Here is a 20,992-nt window from a genome sequence, read left to right as displayed (position 1 = left end):
ATTTTATAAAAAGCTTATGTGAACTCTTTGGAGTTTAAGAGTTTTTTATCTATTAATTTTGTATTTGTAGTTTTCTCTCTCTCTCTCTCTCTCTCTCTCATATATATATATATATATATATATATATATAAATTCAGGCTTGAGATGTTCAAAAGTAGGGACTAATGAATACAACGAGGTTGTTAGATAGTGCTCGATAACAAGAGCAAAATATTTTTATTATCTATTCGAGGGTAAACAATTAAATTTGGTCGTTACAAACAGCCATCTGTTTCAGTCAATGAGATTTCGTTAGGCCACTCTGAACCATTCGACGCCATAGAAACGATCCACTGGTCTAATAAAATACGACCTACATTAATCATTTCAAATTTATATTGTCTATAAATTCAGCTGTAGTAATTTTTTAACAATTTCCCAAAAAGGTTGAAATGCGATTTCTTAATTTTTATCCTTCTGTTTTAGAGAGCTCGCAACTTTTATAATTTATTCATTTATTATTTTTTTTTTTTTGGAAAGCTCAGTCTTTTCTTTTTTTTCTATCGCGTCGAATGGTTCAGGGTCGCTTGACGGAGTCTCATTGACTGAAACAGATAGCTGTTTGTAGCGACCAAATGTAACTGTTTACCCTCAAATAAATACTAAAGTATATGTATATATATATATATATATATATATATATATATATATATATATATATATATATAACACCAAAAGATGGAGGAAGTGAGGAAGCATGGCTGTGGAAATCTTTTTACCCGAATACAATGTCCTGCATGTTAAAAATACACCATTTGTTGAAAAATCAAATGGATAAACATCTGAAGAAGTTGGTGAGGACAGGATATTTTTACGGAAACATAAATCGTAAAATTGCCAACTCATTAATGAAACAGCTGTAACGGAAAAGTCCAGGAAATAAATGAAGATTATAAAAAAAGAAAATGTGGGTCTTTGAATTTTCAACAAAATTTTGCAATATATATATATATATATATATATATATATATATATATAAATATTTTTAATATATTTTTTTTATGTATTTTTATATATTTTTCATGTACTTTTATTTATGTTTTTGCTTTACTGTTATTATTTTGCATCTTTATCTTTCTGTCCTCTTCTTCCTTCTCCTGTCATCGCACATTGTCTCATTCAACCTCTTTTTATTGCTACATGTTAAAATTTTTTATATTTCTTCCCCTATTCTCCCATTCAGTATTATTTTAGAATCCTATCCATTTTAGTCACCTATCCAGTTCCCTCAGCCCTAATAATAGTAATATATCCTCCTCCTTATATAAAGACAATTTCCAGCTTCTGACCCTCCTGATTTTTCTACCGATTCAGATCCCCTCTAATCCTAATCCCCCTAATTGAATCGCAATTTACAGCTGCTTTTTCTCCGAATTAATTTTCTATTTCATTGGTATTTTTATTCATCTATTATTATCCTCATATTTACTATTATTTCGGTAAATTTTTACAACATGCCCCAGCTTATTATAAACACCCCAACCTCTCCATGTTAAAAATGGCTTTCGGAATAAACACTCCCAACCTTGAAAGCCGTTCTTGACATGAGGAGGTTGGGTATTCTGAAAGCCGTTCTTCGCATGGGGTGGTTGATGGTGTTTATACTACGCTGGGGCAGGTTGTAAAAAGAAAACTTATTTCTTTATATTCATCTCCTTTTTTTACTTTAATCTTCCTTTTAACACTCTAACATTTCCTTCCTAATGTAGTATAAGCTAGATGTCACATTTCCCTATATTTGTAACCTCGTTTCTTTCTCATATTTTGGTGAGAAGCATTAAGCTTCGAAATGCCTAACATTTATAGCCCCTCCTACCAATGATGTTTTTTTCCTTTATTGACCAGACAAATAAATCCATATATACCCATATTTACTTTATCTTTACCTCTTCGGATGAGTTAAGGGCGAAATAAATTCAATAATTGACATAATTACATGAATGATTTTGTGCTACAAAACAGATACTGTCAAGAATTGTGCACATCAACGTAATTAAAGAAATAAATGGTAAGATGGTCACCATCTTGAAATTTGGAATATAAACTTTTGTTATTTATTTGTTATATGTGCTCTGTAGTTATCTAGTTACTTTCATAAAGCTTCATAAATTAAAGATGGTTATAAATAAAAGAACAATTGAATAAACGTATTCCCCCTTATATATATATATATATATATATATATATATATATACACACACACAAAGGGTGAAATGATAAAATTGTTGCCCTAGAAAAAACGAGATGATTCCATTTCCGTTTGATGAAAACCGGTTTTCTTTTTATGTTGCAGACCATTTACTAGTTGGCTAGTTGTGTACAAATCCCAAGAGCGATAGAATCCTTCTATCATATCTGAAAGTGACACAATGTTCAACGAGCGAGATTGGAGACGCGTCGGTGTACAAATCCACGTTATGACAACAAGACCGTTGCCAGCACTCCCAAAATGCAAATCTAGATGGTTCAACGCTTGAGATTACAGCTCAACATATCGGATGACCCATGGTTATGGCCTTTGGTGTGGTTTCAAGTGAGGGCTACATTATGCCACCACACATCTTTAAAGTTGGTTTGAAAGTCAACACCAAAGTGTACCTGGATGCACTGAAGAGTGTGGTCATCGCTTGGTGCAATCAGGTAGCTGCTGGCAGACTCTGAGCGTGGCAGCAGGACTTGGTGCGAGCCCACAAGTCCAAAGAGAGGCTTGGCTTCAGAAGGAGTGCTATGATTCTCACTGTCCCCTTCCTCTCCCAACCTGAATCCACTGGACTACTTTGTTTGGTCATATGTCAAGAACATCACCAACATGACCTCCCACAACACCAAAACCAACCTGATCGCTGCTATCCACTGAGTGTTTGCCAAGTCCCCACTGGCATTTGTGGAAAAGGCATGCTTTAAGTTCCGGACCCGTATCAAGGTGGTGATTGAGGCTAAAGGCGGCTCCATTGAATAGATGTCAACTGTACTACATAATCAAGTTAACCAAATTGATTTTTTCTAAAAAATTTTAAAATAAAACTGTAGCGTTATTTTTTTTAGGGCGACACTTTTACCGTTCCACCCTGTATATTACTCAAAAATTAGAAGACAGTGTTGATGGACAGTTATTATATTAAGAGATTATTTTAGATTTTCTCAGTGTACAAATAAGCAAATAATAAAATTATTAATAAATTTTTGTAATTCAAAAACCAATCCAAAATGACGAAATTCATAAATATTAAGTTTACGTGTGGTGCATAAGAAACGTTTTTAAAATAAAAAACTAGTTGGCCGATTTCAAAAACAATAAGATTTTTTGATGCTAAAGAAACACCATAATTCATCCTGAAATGAAATAAATCTCACAAGATTTTATATTTTTAGATGAAATCAATCTTTGATTTCTTCCATTGAAAATCGAATGATTTGAAAAAGAAACACTATCAGCAGAAAACACGCGTCTTGTTAAAAACATCTCGCCAATAAAATCAGTTTTAATTGGTTGACGTTTTTCACTTTTTATTTACTTCTTTAAAAGGATTAACATCCACGTTTTTTTTTTCTATTTTTTCTTTTAAAGAAATTGCTAAAAAAAATAAAGAAAATAAAGAAAAATAAAAAAAAAGCATCGTCTATCTACAGCAACTGTCAACAATTTCCATTACTCTTCATCTGTGCAAATGAAAATTCTGTTATCAAAGTTACTTTCCTAGAACTGTCCGTCTGTGGAACAATACCGTGGGGCTGCTTCCCAGCTGACTAGTGGTTTTCAAGTATAATCTAAACAAGTTCTTGTTGAGCTTCCATATTATATAATTAAGCCGTACCCAAATTCCACCATTACTGATCATCACGATGTTGTACCACCATCTACCTAATACTGATTAACCCTTATCCTCGAGTAACCTCTGGACCTTGATAAGCGGTACACCCCCTTTCAAGTAAAAAAAAAAAAATGGCAAAGCAATTCGAGAGAGGAGTAGCATCAACAAATGTTAACATTAATATTTATTGTTCTCTAGAGTCTGAGTGACAAAAAGTCTCCTCAGATTTTCAGTACTCTCCACTTCTTTCAATAAATTTTGTAAATGAATTTGCGTTATCACAACAGCCGTTTATCATTGATTTCTCATTGGCAGCAACCATTAATCTTCCCTGAAATTTGGATGGCAATAAGCCTTCCAAGGTCCCAGTCTTCTTCGCACTCATCCAATGGAGGCCTGGTCAATACTTTCTCTTCTAGATGTTTTCATCCTCCTTGACCCTTTGACTATTTGCTGCAGTGCCAGTCATATTTATGCCAGTTTATTTGGGGCGGGGGGAGATGTGGAGGGGAAGGGACAGAGGAGGTGGAGGGGAATTGAATGGAGGGGAAGGGGGAATAGGCACTTTTCACTTTTGGTGTACCAGTTCTCTCAGTTGCGTCTTTTGGTTTCACTTATGTTGCGGTTTCTAATGCCCAATTAGAATTTGTCGCTGATGTGAACTAGTTTCTGTACTCAAGGATTTTCTATCAGATTTAATCTGTTTTCAGCATTACCGTCTGTTGCATAATCTGAGTTTTCCCATCGATTCCAATTTCTCTTAGTCTTTTTTCCAAGTTTTTTGGAACTGTTCCTAATACTCCTACAATTATTATTATTACTGATATTATTATTCTTGCCACCTCCCCCACCCTGCTCCCAAATCAAAAAGACAAAAGCCATTTGTCTTGTTCATTCAATCTTAGAAGTTTTCCACCATAATTCAACATGTCTGGACTTTAAAAAAGCGCACTGTCCAACCACATAGCATATCTCAGTCTCCATCAACGAGAGACAGGAATTTTTTCAGGTTTTTAAAAGATGGCTTTCAAAGAAGATCTGACAGACATAGGGGGAGGCTTGGGGGGGATGAAGTGGAGTTACAGATGGGAAACAGTCTGGAAAAAAATGTACAGGAAAAAACTGTTTTAATTTGGATTACTCGGGCGACTTTTCTCATTATACGCGTTATTCTCACAATGTTTCAGCCAATGTTTTTTTTTTTCTTTTACAAAGGAGTCACCACTTATCAAGGCCCGGAGGCCACTCAACGATAAGGGTTAATGAGTGTACAGTAGTAATTGTTAGTAGTGGAAATTTGGTAAATTGGATTATTTAAGGGAACAGTTCATCAAGAATTTGTTTACGTTGGACTTGAAGACTACCATATTGTAGTCAGCTGGAAAGCAGGTAAACGAGTTCCACAGGCATGCAGTTCTAAGAAAGAAGCTTTGTTCATGGAATCTACGTTTAGGTAAAGAGTGAGGGAAATTATTGATAGTGGTTTCAGCTAGATGAGTGTTTTTTGTGAAATTTTGGCGAGGGGGGAGCATAGATAGGAGCTCAGCCGAGCACTTACCATGAAAATAACGATAAAGCAGAGAGAGGCTCACAATATGTCCATCACAAAAACTGGCTTGGATTCTCTACTTATACAGATGCAGCAGGCAGCGCAACTCATAGCTTCTCTGTATCTCACTCCCTATCGCAAATTGTTACTTTTCCAACCCGCTTCCCTGATCAGGAAGAACAACACGCATCACTATTAGATCTGTTTTTGACCACAATTCCTGATGATTGTGTAACGAAATCCGACAGCCCACTTGGGAACGCTGATCATGCGGTAATAATGGTTGAAATCGCCCTAAACTCTAGACCCAAAACTGATGAACCAGTGCTCAAAACAACCAGATATTATAAAAAGGCTGACTGGGAAGCTATCAGAGATCTTATCAGAGACGCCCCATGGGGAAATATTTTTTCTCTTCCTGCTGAACAGTGTGCAACTGAGACCACTGAATGGTTCAAAACTGCAATCGAAGCGCATGTTCCCATGCGGAAATTCTATAGCAAGCCCCACTCTCCCCAATGGTTTACTTCGACTTGCGCAACTGCCATTGCTCAAAGGCAGCATGCATTCCGAAGGTTTAACCGACATAAGTCCAGTTCAAACAGACAAAAGTACATAGAAGCTAGAAGTAACGTTAAGAAAGAAATAGCGACAGCTAAGAGGGAATTTACGGAAACCACTAAAAAACGCATCGAAGCACAAAAATTAGGAACTCGTGACTTCTGGAAAATCTACAACAGTGTAGTAAATAATGGGCAATCAACGATTCCCCCACTAACCAACAATCACGAGGTTCTTTGCTCAGCAACCGAGAAGGCTAACATGCTTGCCAGTCGGTTTGCCTCCAACTCTACACTGGACCCTTTAAACCACCCCCTACCTGACTTTCCTATGCGGACAGACGCCAAGCTAGACGATCTGGAAATCACCCCTGCTCAGGTGCATGCTATCATAAAAAACCTTGACACTTCCAAAGCATGTGGACCCGACCTCATCCCTGCTGTGCTATTAAAAAAGTGCTCAGCCGAAGTAGCTCCAGTTCTCTCCAAACTCTACAACAAATGCCTTAATGAATCTTGCTTTCCGAGCTGCTGGAAAACTGCTTCTGTGGTACCAGTATTCAAGAATTCTGGCGAAAGAACTGACCCATTAAATTATCGCCCTATTAGCCTCCTCCCACTTTTTGCCAAAATATTTGAGATCTTAATTAACCATGCTCTAGTCCAGCACCTTACAGATGCTAAACTTCTGACCGACCATCAATATGGATTTAGACAAGCCCGTTCCACGGCAGACATCCTCACTGTAATCTCTGAACGCATATACCATTCACCGGACAAAGCGGGAGAGGGCAGAGCGGTAGCTCTAGATATATCTAAGGCTTTTGACAGGGTATGGCATGAGGGTCTCCTCAGGAAGATTAGATCTTACGGTATCACTGGTAGAATACTTAACATAATTAAATCCTTCTTAGATAAGAGAAAAATCCAGGTTGTCCTCGACGGTCGTACGTCTAAACAATATAATATAAATGCCGGAGTGCCCCAGGGATCTATCCTTGGTCCTCTGCTGTTCCTGATATTCATAAATGACCTCCCCGATAAAATTGCCTCTGAGATGGGTATATATGCTGATGACACCACACTCTATAGCAGGCACGACAGGAAAACAAATGAACATATATCTAAAGTAATGGCAGAAACACTAGAGGATGACCTCAAATCAGTAGTGGAATGGGGACAAAAATGGATGGTAACGTTCAATGCCACCAAGACAAAACTGGTTTCATTCAATAATTACAGGAAACCTTCTCTACCACCTATAGCAATGGCCAACAACTCTTTATCTGAGAGTACGTCTTTCAAGCTCCTTGGACTAACGTTCACAGGAAACATGAGCTGGAACAATTACATCGAGGGCATTGCCAGGGCCGCTGCGAGGAAGGTGGGCTCTCTCTACCGTGCTAGAAAACTTCTAACACCCGAAAGTATCCTGTACCTCTATAAGGCCACTATTCGCCCATGTATGGAGTATTGCTGTCATATTTGGGCTGGTGCATCGGCTACTAGTCTCTCTCTCCTTGACAGGGTTCAAAAGAGAGTCGCAAATCTGATAGGCCCTAAACTGGCATCAAAACTTCAGCCTCTGTCCCATCGTCGAAACGTTGCATCCCTCTGCCTGTTCTACAAGTATTATAATGGTGAATGCTCTGAAGAACTGCAAGCACTTGTGCCCCCACGACGTGAACACCCTCGACAGACCCGACAAGCTGCAAAATCCCACCCCCACACTGTAGAGATCCCTAGATGTAAAAGATCGTTCTACTCCAGTAGTTTCTTCCCCAGAACTGCTAGACTTTGGAATTCCATTCCAGGTCACTGCTTCCCCAACTGTACTGACATGCATAAGTTCAAGTGCAACATGAACCAACATCTCGCTGCCCTAATCCCTACATAGTGCCCCAGTAGATGTTTCCCCTGATAGTAGCCCCCTACACCAAAGTGGCAATGTGCCTTGTTTGGGGTGAAAATATAATAAAAAAAAAAATAAAAAAAAATATCCTTTCTGTAGGAAAGAGGTTACAGGGAAGAAAAAAACCTCCAACCTCCTTCAGACGCGCCTTATTAAATTTAGGAATCTTGGCACACAGCACAACGGATAAAGGTATTGAGTACATATCAGCTCTAAGTGACAGTCTTCTGAAAGTTAAAAGTTCAATAATAAGTACAGGTAATACTAAGAATAAAAATAAAAATTGCTTAAAACATCCAATTAAATCATGGCTGAAGGAATGAAAACAATTTACTAGTTTTGGGACGATTCCTAAATTTTTTCCGATTCCAGGAAAATGTTGATTAACGATTCCGATACCAAGTATGATTCCGATTTCGATTCCTGTGGAATTGTTGCTTTGAAATATACCATTACATAATCGAAAGTTTTTGTGTAGCGAAAAAATTTGGTACAGCAAAAATGGAAATACAATTAAGGGAATTTCGAAAACAATTAGATTTTTTTCGTAAAATTTCTTTCATTGAAGATAAAAGTCAAAACAAATATTTTAACCATGAATTAAAAATACACCATGAAATTAATAACAATCAATTTCAGGAGTTATTTCATATATTATAAAGAAAAAGGACGGACGTACATGAAAGCTACCCCTGTAGCGAAATACGCATCGGCTCTGATGTTGTACGTTGTTCGACTGAGGGAGAAGTTATTTTTACAAAGAAAGAATTTTTGCATGTGTGACCTAGTTTTTTTATTATTTATTTTGGCTTAAAATTTGCGCATGATTTTTGTTATGATTTTATCTGTGTATTTTTTATGGATATTTTTCTTTTTGCTGGAGTTTATATAATAATTATTAGCAGGAAAATTGGTGAAAGTCAAAATAGTATCCGCGCTATTTTTAAATATTATTTTCAAGTTTAATTATGTTCACGGGACTATAAACCATTCACATTCATTACTGGTGTTTGCACCAACAATATTGAAGTCTACTGGGTTCATATTAAAAGAAGACTGAAATACATATCGGGATCAGTAGGAGAAATGAAATGGTCTCATGTTAATGAGACCATGTATAGAGAGGCTTATACCATGAAAAGTGGGAAAATATTAGATAATTTTGAAACATTTTTAGAGCATGTTCATGAAAAATATGGTAATTATAAAAAAAAATCCCAATAAGCTTTGGGAAAAAACATGTTTTGAACAATTGAAAATTTTTATTTTTGAATAAAAAATAATTATTAGAACAAAAACAGTAGTGTTCTCGTCGAGTAGTTTTTATTTTAATCAAGAAAATAAAAAGGTACTCATGCACTTATTGAGCCAAGCTGAAATAATGGCATTATTTAGAAAGCCATTCTTAACGTGGGGATGGGAGGGTGTTGTGTACCTATTCTGTACTTTCACCTAACAATTTAATAAAAACAGGTAGCGTAAAACTTTAATTAAACTTGAAAGTACTATTTAAAAATAGCGCGGATCAATAAGTGCACTAGCACCAAATAACATTTCACTGTGTTTCGATCGACGACATTCCATGAGAGTTACGTACTAGCTAAAGCTTTTCGTTTACTTTTGTTTATCGCCACAAGTGCTAATTTTGACTTTCACCAATTTTCCTTTAAAAAACAATCAGAAACTCATCAAACATTGGGCGAGGCACTTAAACCATTAAAAAAAAAAAAAATAACGGGAACATAAGTGCATGAACACCAAATTTTTGTTGTTGTTTTGTTTTCATTTTGTTTGTTTGTTAAATCCGGAAAAAAATAAATAAATAAAAATAACAAAAGAATACAAAAACAATAATAAGAAAAGGGTATCGTAAAACTTTAATTAAACTTGAAAATAATATTTTAAAATAGCGCGGATTACATTTTGACTTTCACCAATTTTCCTGTTAATAATTACATAAACTCCAGCAAAAAAATATCCATCCCCCTTTAAAAAAACAAAACAAAAAAAAAAACAGATAAAATCATAATAACAAAAATCGGTGAAGCTTAGATAAGTAGGTCCCGCAGCCTCGTTCTGACGTTTGGAAAATTTAGGTTAACAACCGGTGAAGCTACCGAAAAGTAACCCTTCTGAATGAAGATGAATATAAACAATATTATTAAAATTAATTTCTTAATTTTACTTAAAAACAAAATGTAAACATATATAAACACATTATTTTAGAAAATAATTTCTTAATTTTAAATAAAAATTAATTGTAAAGAATTTTTTTATAAATAATTATTGAAAAATATTGCAAAGTGTTTCCATAGCTGGTTCTTTGGGATAATAGGGGCGCCTGAAACCCCCCTTCCAAAACGAAAAATCTGTAGTGCTTTTACTATTTTAAAGCGCTTTTTTTTAAGTTTGAAACAGAAGTAATGGCTAGTTAATTTAGAACAACAAGTGTGCATGGTGAAAATTTTTCAGGGTTTAAATGTATTGTAATGCTTTTATAATGGTCGAAAAGCGTTTTTCAGCCGCTATATTACTTCCTATTTACTTGCCTCTCCACGAGGGCAGAGTTAGACACAAGGTTGGTTTTTAATGTAGAGAAGCATTTATTACTAAAAACCGAAATGGTGAAATATAAAAGCAAGTTAAGCTAAAAGTAAAAAAAAAAATTTTTTAATTCCAAGAATTAAAGAAAGAAAAAATTCAAAGAAATTTCAAAAGATTACCTTTAAAGTAGTTAATAAAATTCTTGTACATCATATTAAATATGTTATGAAAAGTTCTATGACGTTTTTATTATAAATTTTGGAGAGCATTAATCTCACTTCAAACAAACAGTTCAACTTAAAAATATAAGAGAATCGTGATGAAAGAATCGTAAATCTAAGATATTTTTTAACAATGCGATTCCGATACCTCCCTCTCAATACACGATTCTTACGATTAACGATTCCGATTAATCGTCCCACCACTATAATTCACCCAAATTGATTAAATAAAGGGGTAAGTTCAAATTTCTAAATGGATTCCCGAGTTTGACAAGATGTTCGTATGAAGAAGGTTGGAGATTACATCGTCCAAAACATTGTGAGAATAACATCCCAAAATGAGAAGAGTAATCTGAATGAACCAAATTCTTTTTAAAATATTTAAAAAAAAGCATTTACCCGTGACAAAAAGAAAATTTCATATTCCAAAAATCACATAAACTGATCAACTAGTTTTATTTTTAACCAAGAAAATCAAATTTTATCAATAAATAAAAAGAAACTGTCATGTGTTGCCATCTTGAAAAAACAAGGGTAGATAATTTCACAATAATTCAAACTTGCAAGATCAGAATTTGACCCATATTAAAAAATATTTTTTTTAATGTATGATGTATTTACCAGTGACAAAACGAAAATTGCATATTCCAAAAATCGCATAAATTGATCAACTAGTTTTATTTTTATGGACGTAACATCACATAAGGCTTTTAGTGCTGTTGTTATATAAAAAGACATCATTACAAAGTGAAAAAAAACTCTCACATTATAATCTTTATTACAGATTTTATTCTTTATGGTCTGGATAAAATCATTCTTCAGAGCCTCCCTTTTTGTCTGCAATTGTGACTGAGAGTTCTTTTATCATATCCGTGATCATATTCTTTATTTTTTCTATTTATTTATTTTTTTATAATTTTTCCTTTAAAGATTGTAACGTTAGGCATGGAGCAGCTAAACCAACTGCCAACATTGCCCTGCTTTTTATTGAAACCAGCCGAGAGCTCTTTTTAGCATCCTAGTTGTTCCCTTAAATGCAATTGTCTGGATCTCTTTTGCACTTGGTTTACTAGGAATATTAGTAGATAGGACTTCAGGTTCTTCTTCATAAACCTGTGGCACCTATAATAACTGGTATGATTGATATCTCCCTAATATTCCAGTTTCTTTTCATATCATACATGAGACCTTGATATTTGGTCTGTTTCTCTCTTTCAGCTCTGTTCAGTCCGCCATCATTAGGGACACTCACTTCAACCAAGGTTGCTACTCTCTCCGACTTATTCCATATAATTATGTCAGGTTTGACAGCAGCATTTTCAAGTAGGTGGCTGTAGGGATTACATGGTCGTAATGTATGGCATATAAGTCATTTCCAACTGTTCTTTCAGGTTGATGTTCCCAGGACTTGCTTCTACATTGAATGTTTAATTTTTACAGATGGTCCAGTGGAGGTACTTACAAGATGCCCGTTATTGTAATTGGCAACCCCATCCTCTGTTGTTGGGTGAAAGAAGTAAAGGTTACATAAATGAAGACACATGGTAAGCCATTATACGATAAAATAAAAGATTTATTTACAGTAGAATACAAAAGTAATAGCAAGAACAAGAGATAATAAAAGTTCATTAAGAAGAGATCATGAGTAACGTTAATTGTGTTGCTGTATTTTGATGAGAGGTCGACACCGAGGTCAGGAAGCGGAGTTGTCATGCCAGACCGGAGTGCATTATTGTCACATCTTCACTTGAGATTTTGAACGAAAATAGGAAGAAAGATACAAAACGAGAGTGAACGTAGCTGTATCGCCCCCTGGTGGCAAGGCATGGTGTTAGCAGAGTTAAAGGGCAATAATCGTGTTTAGCTTAAGGTCCTCCGTTTGTGTCTGTGTGTCCGCATGTGGAGAACTAAGTTCCCATAATAGTGAGTTCTTAATATTGCAATGATTGAATCTTTGAATACTTCGGTGTTCTTTGGAACAAGTGGGAATAACCCATTGGCATGACAGATGTTTTTAGAAGACAGGTACTCAATTTTTCAATTGTAAAAGTAGCATTACAAGTTAATTTTTTATTTTTACATAATCGTTATCTTATCAACTTGCATAAAAAGAGCTATGTAAAATCTTAAATCTGCTTGAATTATGCAAATACCATCAGTAGTTCAAAAGTTGAGAATTTTAAGTACAACAATTTAAGCTTTTCCATGGACATTTTTCTTTATAAAAAGTGGGCTAAATTACGGACCTCAACATTTCAAGAAATTCAGTAATTTCGCCACCATTTATTTATTTTTCAAGCTATTCTCATGAAACTTGGTACTCTTATGTACAATTGTGTGCTCTTTCTGATTATGCAGTCAAATTTGATGTATCTCTTTACCATAAGCCATGAATTATAAATTCAGATGTACAAATTTCAACTTTTTTTAAACTGGCGCATGGTATCATACAGTGGGTGTCTAATTATGAACAAAACTAAGTATTATAGTGGTATTTAAATATAGCTTTATTGAGAGTAGGCATTTTCCTGCCTCCTCACCAAAGAAGAGCTTAATTTGGGGTGTAGCCATTGAATGCCTAAAAAGCATTCATGGCTTGTATTTACTATTCTCCTCAAAGAAAAAAAAATTGAGTAGATATGAATTAATCTCAGAAATAAATCGAAGAAAATTTTTCATATAGATTTTGGATTTCTGTAAAAAGATGGAAATTCCCATAGTTGACCAGAATTTATGCATTTTGGAACCAGTTCAATTTTCAATTTTGTAAATTCTCTCTATCTGACCCAAAATATACCCCTATTTTCTGAGATGCAACCATAAGTCGTAGTCTACATGAATCCTTGATGTAAATTTCACAGTACCAGGATACCAAGAATCCTGATAAGCAACAACTATATATTCACCAGTTGATGGTAATTTTTGTCATTTCTATTTTGTCGTTTTACTGAAAATTCAACCACGTAAGCAAAAAAATAAAACGGTAATTTTTTTACCTTGTTTCCACCTTAACATTTAAAATGATTACTTTTATATGTGTTAGGGTATGCTGAAAACGAATATCGCATTTAAATTTTCTCCAAATAAGTAGTTTTCCAGATATTAAGCAATGTCATGTCTTATGTTATTGCTGGTGGCCATCTTGGTACGCACAAACGTAACCCCGAGAAACTATGCATAAATGCATGTACCAAGATGGCCACCAGCAATAACATAAGAAATGACATTGCTTAATATCTGGAAAGCTACTTATTTGCAGAAAATTTAAATGCGATATTCGTTTTCAGTATACCCGAAAACCTTAAAAGATAGTCATTTTAAAGAAAAATCTTAAGGCGGAAACAAGGTAAAAATTTACAAAATGCATCACAATGAAATTCTTTATCGAACCGCCTAATTATTATTATTTTAATATCTTCAGTTTAAAAAAAGGGGGGGTTACAGATTCGAAAAAACGATCTTGACAAGGAGTTGAAAATAAATTCAAGTTTCACAATATATTTTATTTAATTGTTAGGTGAAAGTACGGAATAGTTAACAAAACACTCTTCCTTCCTCATGTTAAGAATGGGTTTCTAAATAATAACGTCATTATTTCAGCATGGTAGTATAAGTGCACAAGTAGCTTTTATTTGTTATATATTTGTTTTCTTTTGTTTTTCGTTTTTTTTACCACTAAAAAACAAACGCATGTACTTAGTACATTTTGTTGTTTTTTTACAAACAACAAAATAGTATTGTTTGGAAATCAAATTTGAAAAACTTGAAAATAATTTTTTTAAATTGACAAACTCAGAATAAAAAATGAAATTTATTTTTATGCTTTCTAAACGAAAGCAGAAAAAAAGTTTTTTATTTTTAAGAAAATACAACGAAACTCGCTTTAGTCAGCTGAGCGTATAGCGAGCCGTTTTCCCCCGTTAAGCGGATTTGAATTTCTAGAAAAGATAACATTTTAAAGAAATTTCCGCACAATTAATAATTATCAAATATTTACATATTATACATGAAAATAATTCTGAAACTATTATCTATATGAAAATGAATGATATATGCCGATCTATCTGATCAATTTTGAAATATTCTTCGTCAACTTTGCTCGGTCGTAACTTTGCTTCCTGTGGTCATAAAAATAAAAATCAAAGTACAGTAGAGATGGACTTCTTTGTTTATATAGCCTGTAAAATTTCAGCCATATCCAATCAAATTTGACTCCGCGCATGTGTATCTAAACGTAACGTATGAAATGTAAACATTGAAAAAAACAGTTTCCCTTTTTGCTGTAGTCATTTTTTTCTGTTTTTTCATTTTTAACTTGGAGCATAAAAACATTGAACGCACAAAAGAAAAATAAATTAACATCATTGGAATGCTTATTCTATTCTCTTTCAATCAATGTAATTCTTTTAAAAATTGACCAATAAATAAAAAAGATAGGACTTGTTGAAGCACATTAGGTATGTAATATTGCTAATGTCCACGAAAATACAGCATACGCTTCTAATGCTATTAATAATACTGTAGCCCAATGTAGAAGTCTATTGGCGGTATGTACAGTTAACCCTTTTTTTTTTTTACCTGAATAGCAACAACAGGGGTCTGTGTAATGTAAACTACCTGACGTGGATGTATCTGTGGAACTTGGTCAAAGCAAAAATTATGCCCTATGCCTCCTTCTTGATCTGCAAGTATTGCTTTTTCGCATATAGTAAATATTGCAAAGTATGTGCTATGCTATGGTTTTCCTTATTCCGTCAGGTAGCTTGTGCAGAATGCAGACTCCAATGCCATAAGAGTTGGCATCGCTTGGTACTATTATTTCAAGCATGAAATCATAAGGAATGAAAGAGAGAGAGATCAGTCGAAAGTGTCTCTTATTTTCTCGAAAGCAACTTAGCATTCTAGTATCCAAGGTTTCGTTTTTGTAGTTGGGCTTTGTAATTTACGACAGAATATGCTTATAGGGCAAGGTTGAATCTCTCAATCTAATCTGTCCCCCATTGTGTTTTTAGCGCATATGTTTTGAGTTTCTTCATAGTTCTGTTCAAAGTTCCACTGACGACAACTTCACCCAGAATATTTATACTGACACCTGTTACGGAACATGCTGTTGTTTTCATTCTCATTCTTTTTTAGACAACGCTATGTATGCAAGTTTGTTATCTAGAGGTTGGAACCCTAGTCAAGCTTGAATTTAAATTTTATTTGTTAAAGATTTTAACTGTTATATACAGGGTGTCTCAATAAAATGTACATACTCTTTAAATTATCTCAACTTGCTACATGAATACGCTATACGACGTTCCCAAGAGATGTTTAGGAATAAGGAATGGCACTTCCAGCAGGATGGAGCACTTCCCTACAATCATCATGACGTAAGAGCATATCTTGATAGTCACTCGAGAAACAGTTAGGACGAAGAGGAAGTATTGAGTACTGTCCACACTCACTGGATTTGACCACCTTCTCAGGGATTTTTCTTTTTTTTGGGAGCAGGGAATGAGGGGGGGGGGCGCATGTTAAACACGGGGTTCACACCACAAAACGAGCTACAATGAATGAGTTGAAAGCAACCATTGAAAGAAGATGTGTCAATATACCAATTGAACTAATTAGGAAGATTTTCGATTCAATCAGTGAGCGTTCTCAGCTGTTCATGGACCACAATGGCCAATAATTTGAACACTTTTGATAATTAGCTGGGTTTTTTATTTGTTCACAGTATTTTGATGTATGAAACTTTTCTTTCTTATAATAAATGTTGGTTTTATGGTCATTTAAAGGGCGTATACATTTTATTGGGACACCCTGCATTTGCACAAATTCCTGTCTTCATTATCACCTGACTGTGTTTGTCTTATTTCATTTCTGGGTTTCCTTGATTTTTTGGCATATTCGTTTTCAGTATACCCGAAAACCTTAAAAGATAGTCATTTTAAAGAAAAATTTTAAGGCGGAAACAAGGTAAAAATTTACAAAATGCATCACAATGAAATTCTTTATCGAACCGCCTAATTATTATTATTTCAATATCTTCAGTTTAAAAAAGGGGGGGGGTACAGATTCGAAAAAATGATCTTGACAAGGAGTTAAAAATAAATTCAAGTTTCACAATATATTTTATTTAATTGTTAGGTGAAAGTACGGAATAGCTAACAAAACACTCTTCCTTCCTCATGTTAAGAATGGGTTTCTAAATAATAACGTTATTATTTCAGCATGTTACTTTGTGGCAAACGTTATCACAAGTTTTACAGGTTTTCTTTTTCACTAAACAAAACCTCATCCGATGCAGTTCACATATATAACAGGGTCCCCGTGGTGCATTGTTCCATCTATTCATGCTTTGTTTGTCATAAATATTTTTTGTGCAATTTTACTTTTCTCTTTTTCTCGGGAATAGCTCGTCAGTTTCTTCTTGATCATTTTAATAAGAGCAGATCCAGCAGATCCTTCGATAATTTTAAAGTCACTTTTAATGGATATTATCTTCTGGCAATCCTCAACCAATTTTGTTTAAGGATCAACTTTTGTTCGTTCTCCAGTTAAGTTACACATGCAGCATTTAATTTCAACATCTTCTGCTGATACCAAACCTTACGTGAAAATAAGATATTTGAAGTTGTCTGTGGTTAAATCTAAAAACTTGAAATTGTTTATTTACTGTCACCACAAACGTCGAATAATCTTAGTCCTCTTTAACTATATCAAGGTATTTCCATCTCTTCTGAAAAAGAGATCTGTTTGGCCCAAATAGGTCACGTAATAATTGTTTCTAGGAACTCCAAGTCCATTGTTTTCTTTGGGAGGATAAAATCATGAATTAAGCTGGCGGCGTAATCACATTGACACATTGGTTTTCGTTGGATCATTTAACTAATAATAATCTTAAAATCGACTATAAGCAAGGCCAGGCCAGCTCAGCATCTTCTGGGAGGCCAATACATAACACAAATAACGTACATATCCCAACAAACCTGCTTAGCAACAAAATCACACCTCTTCACTGTTGAGGTCCCTAAATGCCAGAAAGCTTTCTACTCTAATAGTTTCTTCCCTCAAACAGCTAGACTTTGGAATTCCCTTCCTGCTATCTGCTTCCATGACTGTACCGATATGCAAAAGTTTAAATGTAATGTAAACCAACATCTTGTTAGTCTTTACCAGGCATGGTCCCAATTAGTAGCCCCTTATGTCCAAGTGGCGATATGCCTGTTAGAGGTAAACGAGAGTTTAAAAAGAAAAAAAAAAAGAAAGAAAGGAAGACAGAAAAAAGAAAGAGGATAAAAATAAAAAACAACAAAATAAAAATAACGGCAAGATAAAAAAACAAAATAAAAAATGACATAATAAAAAACGACAAAATAAAAAACAACAAAACAAAAACAAAATAAAAAAAACGACAAAATTAAAAAAAAAATAAAAAACGGCAAAATTTAAACAATAAATAAAAAACGACAAAATAAAAACAAAATAAAAAACGACAAAATAAAAACAAAAAAATAAAATAAAATAAAAACAAAAAAATAAAAAAAAATAAAATAAAATAAAAACGACAAAAATAAAATCCGACAAAATAAAAAAAAACGACAAAATAAAAAAAAAAAACGACAAAATAAAAAAAAAAAACGACAAAATAAAAAAAAACGACAAAATAAAAAAAAGAAATTATCATTCTTACCCGCATTGAGGCCCCTTCCACTTTGGCTACAAATCCAATGTTGTCATGAAAAAAAATTACTACAGGAGCAACAAAAGTGGCCGTGCCAAGTACAACGCGCAACATCTCCTAAAACAAAAGAATGAAATAAATTATTTTAATCTTAACATGATTTCAAAGACATTTCGTATGGTTATTTAAAAATTTTACTATATACATATTATATATATATATATATATATATATATATATATATATATATATATATATTTGGAAATATGTTTATTCGATTATATTTCACATTTTATTTATACCAATCCTTTAATTTATGAAGCTTAATATACTACAGAGCATATACAAATAAATGACAAAAGTCTATATTCCAAATTTAAAGATGTTGACCATCTCACCGTTTATTTCTTTAAGTTGACATGCATAATTCTTGATAGCACAAAATCATTCATTTGATTATTATGTCAATTATTGAATTTATTTCACCCTTAAATCATCAGAAGAAAAAGCACTTATCAATTTTAAAAGAAAATATGGGCATGATTACAAAATCTGGAAATTGGGAGAGAAGTTGGAATGACCTTTTTTCATTTTATCACACCATCTTTAAATTTTCAAATAAAATTACTAAATTTAAATTCCCATATTCATATATTGTATTCATTTTGATATGCATTAATAAAAATATTTTATTAATTTATTATTTATAATTATTTTATATATATATATATATATATATATATATACTTATATATATATATATATATATACTTAGATGATACTGATAACTGTAAAATGTATAATATGTACTTATATTTATTTTTATACGAAACTAATTACTTAGTCTATTGATTTGTTTATGTTAGTAACCTTTGTTGATTAGACCTAAATTTTATTTTATTGCATATATAAATATTTGTATTAAGTTTATTTCTACTTTAACCAGAATTCTTTTATTGCTATTTAATTATTTTTAATTAACCATTTTTAACATTAATTTAAGAGATTTCCTCACTATTTCCTATCATCTATTATATAAATCTCACCTGTCTGTTTAAATGTATGTATGTATGTATGTTTATGTCAGGTCATGTCATATGCTACTGGTACCATGTAACCCAGTACTACCTGCCTCATGGTCGGGTCACCGGCGACTAAACTGGTTCCCCCACCAGACTTGTTTGGTGAGGAGGGCGGCTAGTCTCTCTGAAGGATTAAAAACAAGACCTTCCAAAGGGCGAATGAACTCTTTTCTGGGTCAACGGCCAACTAGCACCGTGTATATTTCTGTGTGTGTATATGTGTATTGGGGTAGAGAGGGCTCCCGTAAGCCGTGGTGAAGGCAATCTTTCTAGGAGAAGCAAATCTCTGATTTAAAAAACCATAAAGCGGAAGACCAGTACCCGCATTAAGCTGGTCTGCAGTTTAATTTGTTGCTGGCTATCTTGCTCTTGCTTGTTGCTGGATCTCAACATTTTGAACCGAGAGAGAGAGAGAGACTTAGCTGTCGTACAAAGCTAAGACCCTGTAACATCATATTTGTATAGATACTCCCTCAGACATTTGGGCTCATCGATTTCAAATGTCTGAGGGAGTGGCACTCGTCTGACAAGACGTTGCAATCATCATCATCATGTATGTATGTATGCATAAAACTTTTGACAGAGGCGACTGATTTTCACGAGATTGGTATCGTTTTGAAACTCGACCATTCAGATGACAAATATAAAAAAATTGGCTAAAAAACATTAATTCTTTCACCCTCAACTGGGCAGTTTTCTACAGGGAGGAGACTTTTTTTTTTCAAAAGTCATCCCCTCTTTTCAATTGACTAGCCTTAACTTTGTCACTTCCAGTTTGGTGATCGATGCAACAGCAAAGACGTCATGTTTTGTTTTTTTTCATGTTCTTTTCCTCCTTTGTAGTACGGGTTTGAGCCTGCCTGCCTACTACCACTTTTTTTTTTTTTTTTTCAACACACCTCCAAGCACCCGGGCAACGTCAGACACTAGACTAGTAGGTTCAAGGGCGACAACCTATTTCCTAATTAAAGTAAGTTATTTCCCTTTATCTAATCTCATTTTTTAGATTATCTGAGTTTTAACTGTATTAATAAATTATATGATTATCTATTTTATTTTATTTATATTATTTGTTTATTAATTCAATTTGTATTTTTTATTGATTATATTATTTATTTAAATTTTAACATTAAAAACATTTTCAATATAAATTAATCTATGCTTATGAGTTTTATTTATTTATGTTCTGACTTAAATTATAATTTTCAAATCAATGATTACCTGGTATGTCTATTAGATTTATTTCCATAATTATATTGCCTCTAATTTAAGTTATTAAATTTAAATATACCGCAATTTTAAAATTATTTTTGTATTCTTAATATATTAAAATTATATGTAATACATTATTTTAAATTTTTCCTGAAAGTATACCATGATAATAAAATATTCAATATCCTTTAAGCTATACTTTTGTATTAGGATTATTTAGTTTTGCTTACCATTGACATATTTCGATTCCATCCATCATATATCCATTAATCTGTATATTTTATTCAATTTGATTTTAATTTGCTTTTTTTTACTATTACCATATTATTTAAAATAAAGGAATATTTTACTTTTATTTTAATGTGAGCTATTATATATTTGTAACATTA

The 20,992-nt window shown here is 33.4% G+C and overlaps 1 protein-coding gene across 3 annotated transcripts in view; it reads right to left on the bottom strand.

Moving 5' to 3' along the window:
• The window catches only part of LOC145293687 (mitochondrial inner membrane protease subunit 2-like), a 107,335-nt gene that overhangs the window by 31,734 nt on the left and 54,609 nt on the right, over positions 1-20,992 (bottom strand). For all 3 annotated transcript variants that reach the window (XM_080140086.1, XM_080140087.1, XM_080140088.1), the window contains exon 2: positions 18,319-18,426. In XM_080140086.1, the coding sequence (XP_079996212.1) occupies positions 18,319-18,423 (105 nt within the window). In that variant the 5' untranslated portion in view covers positions 18,424-18,426. The remainder of the gene's footprint in view (positions 1-18,318; positions 18,427-20,992) is intronic.

The sequence above is a fragment of the Euprymna scolopes genome, chromosome 15, assembly GCF_053919585.1.
Source record: "Euprymna scolopes isolate OS-2025 chromosome 15, ASM5391958v1, whole genome shotgun sequence".
NCBI lineage: Eukaryota > Metazoa > Mollusca > Cephalopoda > Sepiida > Sepiolidae > Euprymna > Euprymna scolopes.
The sequence above is the reverse complement of the archived record's forward strand: the minus strand, read 5'-3'. Positions and strand labels throughout refer to the sequence as shown.